Raw genomic sequence first — 7,804 nt, 5'->3', positions numbered from 1 at the left:
TGAAGACGCGCGGCCCGCGCTGCAGGATGCTGTGCACCTGGATGATGTGCGGGTTCTCGATCTTGGTGAGGATCTCGAGCTCGCGCGGGAAGAACTTGTCGAGGAAGTCACGTGGCGCCTTGTCCTTGTCGAAGATCTTGCAGGCGAGCCGCATGCGCTTTTCGGACCCGTCGCAGAAGTCGGCGGCGTGCACGATGGCGTACGAACCCTGGCCAACCTTCCGTCCGATGTAGTACCCGCGCTGCTCCAGCGCCTTCACTTCCGAGTTCCGGGGGCTGAGCTTGGCGCTCATGTGGGCGGAGCGCGGGGGCGGCGGCGGCCGCCTGCGACGGTGCCAGGGCTGGCGGCGGTGGCGGCCCTAGGGGCCTGGGGGGGCTCTAGGGGGCCCTAGTGGCCAGGGGGGACCAAGACACGCTAGCGACCGGCGGGGCTCCATGTGGCCCCACGCACCCGACGGGGCAGGCCCCTTCCCCGTCTGGAAGAGGAGAGCAGAAGTGCGAGTCAGTGTTCCACCGGGGATGAAGAATACTTCATTTGTTTTGGTCTGAGTAGACACCGTGAAATGTGCCCAGCTGTTTTCTTTTTATCATCAGTCGAAATCATAATACCGTGGAATTAGTGTAGTTTTGGACAACTGAGATGCACTTGTACTCCTCCCCCCAGAAGCAAGCATGCAGCTATTGGAATTAAGCTTTACATGGTGGCTGGCCCAGGATAAATTCGACAAGCAACTGTGCAGTGTCGAGCAATTTTCTCATTTTTTATTAAATTACTTTCGATATGACGCGACTCAGAAGAATGAGCTTTGTTTACAAGTGGGAGTTCCCTCGGACGACCTCAGTTCGTGCTATGTCGAAGCCACCTGGTAGCAGGAAACACTTACGGTGAGAAATTGTTAGAGCGTCGTCATCCGAGATGTTCCATATTTCGTGAGGTTGGGGGGAATGTCAGGTTCACTTGTTATTAAAAAAAGACTGCGAATTTTTACACGGACGGGCAATGGCATGGCAGTAGCTGTGCGGGCTTGTAGCCCTTGTAGCTAGGTAACAGATGAATGACGATTGTTCCGGGCTGACAATGAAGTGCGTAACGGAGAGCACAGTGCCGTCATAAAGCAACGGGGAAGCCCCAACGTGTTCTTTCTTTAAGCGGTGCTGGTGGTCGTTTGCTGTTTGCGTATGCGCTCGTGGCCAAAGTCCGTGGTCCACGTTTTAACACGTTCCTATGCGGCTCATTTTTTGTGTCTATGATTCCATATGGGAGCGTGTCCACATAGTGGTCACGCAGCAAGGGATGTGTTTGCGTAAGGGAAGGAAAATATGCGAAAATTTTGCAGTTTTGTTAAAAAAAAAGTTTTAGTCGATATTTTCCAAAACCGTGACGATGACGGTCCTAAAATACCTGAGGTAGATATTTTTACTGCTAACATTATTTTGCTCGTGGAAGGGAAATTTCTGGTTGTTTGCTAACTGTTGTCAATACTGCTCCAACGTGGCCGCCATGACTAGACGCGTCATGCAGTCGTCTGCTGCAGCAGCTGGCTGTTGACAGTGTGGAACGTTTGTTTTGTACAGTTTCATTCTCTCTCTTTCCATACGATAACTGAAAGTGTTTTCCGTGTCTCCTATCTTCTTTACGGGTATTTAATTCATTTCATCAACATGTCGGTAAGTAAAGAGATTGCTTCGTCTTTTAGTTATATTTGCAAGTTTCCCCGTTATCATCCGGCTTTACCTCAAAATGCCATTACTATTTTAGAGCTGTCATTTTCTTTCAGAGCAGTCATTCTCTGTTCCCCCAGTTGTTTTTGTTGATACACAGCCATATTTTTCAAACTTTGACAGTTTTTTTTCTTCTGATTTTCATTCATACCCAGTTTTGTTTACATCTGCTAGGTTATGCCAGCACATATATATCATTTCAAATAATGTTTCTCCTCCTCTTTTATTTCAGCAAAAACAACAGAAAGGTAAACAAGGAACAAAAGGTATTAAGCAGATTGTTGAGGAAAACCAACAAACGCTAAGCTTTTACCGTAATATGGTATTCATTTCCAATGCAGTCTTTTTGTCCGTAACGTGTGTTCTTTTTGACCTCTTCACTACAATCAATATAGTAAGTATTGCAGAACTATAACTAGGCTTTGTATTTTTTTTATCTTAACTCTTCCTCTAGCCCTTCATTCTTTCTAAATACTTATGCTAATTTATTTTAATTGATTGTCAGTCTGTACTTCAAGAAGCATGCACTCATCAGTTTTTTTAATTAAATGAATTATACTCAACAGGTTATGCTCATAATTTCTGCATTAATTTATGTTGGGAGTTATCAGTTTATGGTCTACATGGCTAAGGCTAAATATTCAGATTCTGGCCAGCTATTTGATAGTGGGGTTGATCTAAATATGGAAGGTGGAATAGCAGAGTGAGTATAGTGGATGTCATGTCAAATGTTAATCCAAGCATGTGATAGACATTCCGTACAAAGAATTCATGACCAACGTTTCTTTTCCTAGGCATGTAAAGGACCTCATCATTTTAGCATCTATTTCCCAGTTGCTCTCGTTGTTCTCCAACTACTTCTGGTGGCTTTTGGCACTGGTAAGACAATGTAGCACTTCTATTTAACTTCAAGAAAGTAATCAATAAAATGGATTCTAATGTTCTTAAATTTGTGCAGGCTCCAGCTAGAGGATTCTGGATGTTGTGGAAGAATATTTTAGGGCCATGGTTCTTCCAGCCGGCCCCAGAAGACCCCCAAACGGATCCAAAGAAGCAGCGTAAAATGGAGAGAAAAATGGCCCGAGGCCGCTATTGATGAAAAATATTTGCTCAATTTCATGTTATGCAATGTGCCAAATTTGATAAGGTTTGATACTGTTTTTCATCTTTGGGCTGACAACTTTGCTCAAAAATAGGAATGGATTAAGCTATTTCCTTGTCTTTCTATACATTTTTTCAATGAAGTGTTTCACAGGATAGCAGTTGTCAAGTCTTTAGTACATCATCTCCTTTACATTTACTCATTTATTCATTCATTCATTCATTCATTCATGCACTCATTCAAAATAATAATAGGGCATACAAACAAAACATACATGTGGAAATAGTAAAGTAACATGTAAACCCTGATGTGGATAATGTTTCTTTAGTTTAATTTGTGCTTATACAGCCATACTGTATCTAGCCCAGAACCTATTGTTGCCACTGGTTTCAAAGATGGCAATGGAAAACGACAAGCAACAATGTGTGTGCCGTCTTCAACTTCTTTTTTCAATTTCAACTCTAGCTCTTCCATCTGAAATTGAAAAAAAAATGCTATTAATATCCTTAGATTATATGGAAATGATCCAGGAAATGTATTTTAAAGAAATTCACCATTTCTTCAACTCCAAATATCACTATGTTGGGATAAGGCTTCAGACTAAATTTCCACAAATCTTTTCTATGAAAGGCTGTTTGTGTTGTAAGACCATTTTTAAAAGCTTGAATTTTTGAGTACAGAACAAGCCATGGATTTAATTCTACACCTTCAGCAGGAGAAAACCCTGCTTGCGCAGCAGATAGAACCTTAGGAACAAGACCAAATTATGTCATATTATTTCAAATCAAATTCTCAGAGGATCTGATTTTAAACTGAATACTCACAATTCTACCATCACCACTACCCAAATCAACTATTCGTCCAGATCTACCACCCAAGGCTTTCAAAACATTATCAACTTGCGATGTTGTTGCAGGTACGTAAGGCAAACATATCCTCCTTAAAGCAGGAGATACAAAAGGAAGACATATAACTGAGAGTGCTAACGCAGCTCCACCTGTGATACAAAGAAGTTGCAGTGCAAAATATAACTAGAGGAATCAGATAAATTGACTTACTTCACCATAACCTAAATAGTATGATCACAGTTGCCTGTATCATTTTTTACCTGTTATGCCAGCAACCACCATTCCACCCCACCGTTTCTCTGAACTATTTGTTTTTCCCTCTCCAAGTAATTCAAGAAATGCTCTTTCATTCTGGCCTTGTCCAGGTAACATGCCTTCATCTTTAGACATCTGAATCTGAAATTGTCCTTCCTTGGCAACAGCCAGCAGAAGCTGTAGCAGCTGTAGGGAGGGTGATAGAAAATTTTTCATACCAGGGACACAAAATTGCGCCAAAGTTCAAAAAAGAAAAGAGTTCGTAGTACAGTACATTTAAATCATTTTATTAAAATTTAACTGATTAACTTATTATCACAGTAATAAATTAACAAACGAACATGCAAGTAAACATAAAAAAGAAACAACAAAAAAAGAAAGAAAAACATAAAACATCCAGATGGTATTTTGCGTAACATCATGGAGTAATAACACAACTGCAATGCTTCAGCAAGTAAAAAAACATCAGTTTAAAGTATTAAAATACAGAACGAAATATATGACATTCTTCAAAAAGCACAGTTGAGCTGCAGCACATTATGTAGTTGACATTACAGAGAGAAAGTCTAGGCAATTACGAGCAGCCATCTCTGTCGCTGTGATCTCATTTTCATTCTGGGCTGCTGTAATTGTTGGGGGATCAGTGGCTAAATGGACAAACGCAACATATCCTGAACAAAACAAAAAAAAAGTCAGAAAAAATGGGAAGATTGCTGACATCATAGTGCAACAATAAACAATGCACTTACTTTTATTGTCTTTCCCAGGATTTGACATTATGTTGAGAGGAAAATTTAACTCTGCAGCAACCAGCTTCAGTTTTTTTAAAGAGTTACGCTCTTGCTTTATCCCCGGTTTCTCCTGTAACATGGAGATAATTTTCACTCATTTAACTCTATATTTATCAGGTGTTAGGTGCAAGCATTTTGAATAAAATACCTACAATTATATCCCTAAACTCTCCTAATTGAGAGGCATATGCAAGATGATAATCTGAAAATTTTGTTCCTGGGCTTATTAAAGGTGCAGCAGGAATGTCTCCTTTGCTATCCTTCAATGCCTTATACTTTTCCAGAGCCTCTAAATCTCTCTTCTTATCTTTCTCCAAAACTGTTGTTTCCTTGGATTTCTGCGAATACTAAACCATTCCATAAAGTTAAAAATTATCAACTCTGAACTAAACCATGCAAAAATTCTAAAATTGAAATTAAATATGGAGGAATTTTATCCAATGTAGTTACCAGAGAGGAGACCGCAGGATCATCAGGAATCTCATCAAGAATAACTTTCATGTCTGACTTTAGCATTGCTAACATATTTTGAGCAGAAAGATGTTTAGCTGTTTGTTTCTTGCGAGCAGTCCCTAGACAAATTAACAATTGCATGATAAAAATATGGCAAACAATAGCAGACACACTTTTTAAACTTGCGAAAAACAGCACAATGTCACAAGGACGTCATATTAGCATGTTCAAGACTAAATCTGGTCAAAAATAGGGGTGCTTTGATGGACTCTACATTAAAAACTGTACATGTAGGAGCCAAACATTTAGGATATTTTTATTAGCTTTTAATCTAATTACCTTGTGCACTCCTTTGAGAAACTGTACACTTGTAGGTGAAAAGTTTTTCATGCGGTTCACCTTCATCACCAATTACATCGTAGACTGGAGCTGGAAGGTGCTTTGCAGAGCAGAGGTTTTGGAGTTCTCCAACAGGATTCGCACCACCAACATCCTCATGGGGGTTGATCCTAGAAGAGTTATTAGCGAGTTTGAAGTATATGAAACAAAGATTTGTCACTGCAACTAGCAAGGACTTACGGTGGTTTATTGGGTGAAAGATTTATGTTTACATCAGGCAGTGCCCTTTCCTGTATTTGCTCTAGTGCCTTCTTAGCTGCCTCATGTTTTGCAGCTTTCTTTGTCCGCCCTCGACCCACACCTGAAATAAATAGTCAAAAATTCATGTACATTCTCCTGATTCATATCAACAGTAACTTTAACTTCCGTCAAACAAGAGAAAAAAGTACTCCTGCTAACCTTTAATTCCGTTGCAGAGAGTAACAGCGACTTCGAATATAGGGTCATTAGGGGGACCACCAGCATCAACAGTATCATAAATTGGAGGATTCCACCTCCTCTTCATACAGAGCTCTTGAAGAACAGCGACAGCGGTTTGATTGCAGGCCATTCTTGCTACAAGTACAAAAAAAATATTAAAAAAGTAACCTGAATTAAAATTTGAACATAATTGATGAAAGGTGAAGGTAAAGGCAAGCAAATTTGTTCACTGTTTCAAGGTAGGCAAGATTTAATGGTCTTTAAAGACCTTCCAAAAATTACACCTGAGAGAAAGCAGAAAGCCTGTAGCCAAGCTGGCCAAGCTGTAGCTGTAGCAGAAGCAGACGCTTGCTGTTTAATGTCAACAGGGGAGACTGCGAATAAGAGCACTCGCGATATTCGTCCAACAGTATACATTTTGGAGACGACGGCAAGAAATAGATGACGCAACCCCGAATAAACCATAATTTACTTACTGTTGCGTTGTTGCATGCCAATAATGATTAAAAAAATTGTTACTATTGTTGAAACCTTTCAACCCTCTGACCCCTCGCGAAATATATGCCAGATCCACTCTAGCCTACGGGGATTCCCGGCCCAGTGACATGTCCTAGACGCATGTCTAAAATTGACATAACTGACTTAATATTGTGACGTTTCAAATAATATAAGTCACAACGACAAGATAAGTCAGATACGCGTTCAAATGAGGGACTTATTCCAACGTTGACAAAATACGTGGTCATTGGTCATCCACCATATGTGAATTTGCGAACCTTTGACCTATGCCAAAGGGCACACGTTCATTTCAACGCGAAGTTAACAGAACATTCGATAGACAGAATCTTAAATGCCACTCACTTTCATCATCTTTCTTCATTTTCGAAGGGATCTCGTCGTAAACAGTCTCCGTACATATGAAAGGCCTCTTCTGTCCTTCAGAAGCAAGGGATGCTGTATGCCCGGTCATTTCCGAAGAAATAGACTTACTATTGAACAAGTTCGATGATCCACTAAGATTCGATGTCCTTGTAGAACTAGAGCGTGAGTTACATTCACACAGAACCAGGTCGACTAGTGGTTCTAGTCCACTGGCCCCACCGCGCCAGCCCTCTCTGTAAGCCTCTGTCGTCAAGTCGGATTCCCCGATTCCAGTCAGCGGGGAAGGGTAAGGGGGAGTGGGAGTACGGAGGGAGGGGAGTCGAACTTACCATCTTCAAAACACAATATGACGTCATAAGTCAAATATTGGTCACAATGGCACCAGAATGAGTGCAGGAAGATGTCAGAATGGGAGACCACTTCGATGTCAAATCAGCTTGAACTCCTCATTGGGTACGAGCCGGCGTGCGTCAAGTCACATTGGCGTCCTTTACCCCTTTGTAAGTACTTCGTACTTTCTTTTGCGCGTGACGTCACGACCTTTCGTGTACACAGGTGTAGTGCTAATGCCAAATCAGAACATCAGAAGTAGAGAAATAGTATGAGCCGAGGGAACTTCCGACTATTATTCAAATACATATTACAGGACTAGAAGTCCCGCTACAATAGACCTGCCCTGCACAGATTCTATTGGGCAGGGATGCAGGGATAGACAGATAGCAAAGGGCTGCGAACCGGACCCTGTTCGTGTGCGGTGGCTGGAACTCAGAAAACGTTCTGACACCGCAGAAAAATTACCACGGCAGCGTTATAGTGGAAGATAAGTTTTGATGCGGTATCTCATATTTTTCATTTAATTTAAGGCTTTTTATTTGACCAGACTACACAAAAAAGGCATACAGCTAAACTTAAGAGCGCCCCCGTTCCCCCTCC

General features: G+C 41.3%; 4 protein-coding genes across 5 annotated transcripts; 1 reads left to right on the top strand and 3 right to left on the bottom strand.

Annotated features, from left to right (window-relative positions):
- Position 1: 1 nt before the first annotated feature.
- Positions 2–1,200, bottom strand: LOC127748669 (testis-specific serine/threonine-protein kinase 6-like; the record flags this gene model as incomplete). The annotated part of the gene is made up of 2 exons (XM_052265822.1): positions 884–1,200; positions 2–475 (listed from the first exon to the last, which is right to left on the bottom strand). A coding segment is annotated over exon 2 (291 nt), but the record flags the coding sequence as incomplete, so codon positions are not given.
- Positions 1,201–1,498: 298 nt separating this feature from the next.
- On the top strand, positions 1,499–2,980 carry LOC113202947 (transmembrane protein 208). The gene is made up of 5 exons (XM_026417402.2): positions 1,499–1,667; positions 1,954–2,115; positions 2,288–2,424; positions 2,516–2,600; positions 2,680–2,980. The coding sequence occupies exons 1-5, from the start codon at positions 1,662–1,664 to the stop codon at positions 2,815–2,817; spliced, it is 528 nt and encodes a 175-aa protein (XP_026273187.1). The 5' UTR covers positions 1,499–1,661; the 3' UTR covers positions 2,818–2,980.
- A 28-nt stretch (positions 2,981–3,008) lies between these two features.
- Positions 3,009–4,157, bottom strand: LOC113202946 (ATP synthase subunit C lysine N-methyltransferase). The gene is made up of 4 exons (XM_026417401.2): positions 3,932–4,157; positions 3,648–3,820; positions 3,378–3,569; positions 3,009–3,297 (listed from the first exon to the last, which is right to left on the bottom strand). Exons 1-4 carry the CDS (start codon positions 4,140–4,142, stop codon positions 3,148–3,150), a joined length of 726 nt encoding a protein of 241 aa, XP_026273186.2. The 5' UTR covers positions 4,143–4,157; the 3' UTR covers positions 3,009–3,147.
- Positions 4,158–4,192: 35 nt separating this feature from the next.
- On the bottom strand, positions 4,193–7,138 carry LOC113202945 (interferon-inducible double-stranded RNA-dependent protein kinase activator A homolog B). Of its 2 annotated transcripts, none has more exons than XM_026417400.2 (8): positions 6,851–7,138; positions 5,969–6,124; positions 5,750–5,870; positions 5,510–5,679; positions 5,168–5,289; positions 4,870–5,064; positions 4,676–4,787; positions 4,193–4,597 (listed from the first exon to the last, which is right to left on the bottom strand). In XM_026417400.2, exons 1-8 carry the CDS (start codon positions 6,957–6,959, stop codon positions 4,464–4,466), a joined length of 1,119 nt encoding a protein of 372 aa, XP_026273185.1. In that variant the 5' UTR covers positions 6,960–7,138; the 3' UTR covers positions 4,193–4,463. The 2 variants fall into 2 exon arrangements, with proteins under 2 accessions (XP_026273185.1, XP_026273183.2); XM_026417398.2 differs by lacking the exon at positions 6,851–7,138 and adding an exon at positions 6,274–6,421.
- Positions 7,139–7,804: the final 666 nt, after the last annotated feature.

The sequence above is a fragment of the Frankliniella occidentalis genome, unplaced genomic scaffold (assembly GCF_000697945.3).
Source record: "Frankliniella occidentalis isolate FOCC.00 unplaced genomic scaffold, Focc_3.1 Scaffold31, whole genome shotgun sequence".
In the NCBI taxonomy this organism is placed as follows: domain Eukaryota; kingdom Metazoa; phylum Arthropoda; class Insecta; order Thysanoptera; family Thripidae; genus Frankliniella; species Frankliniella occidentalis.
Note: the sequence above shows the minus strand (reverse complement) of the source record. Positions and strands in the feature narration are given on the sequence as shown.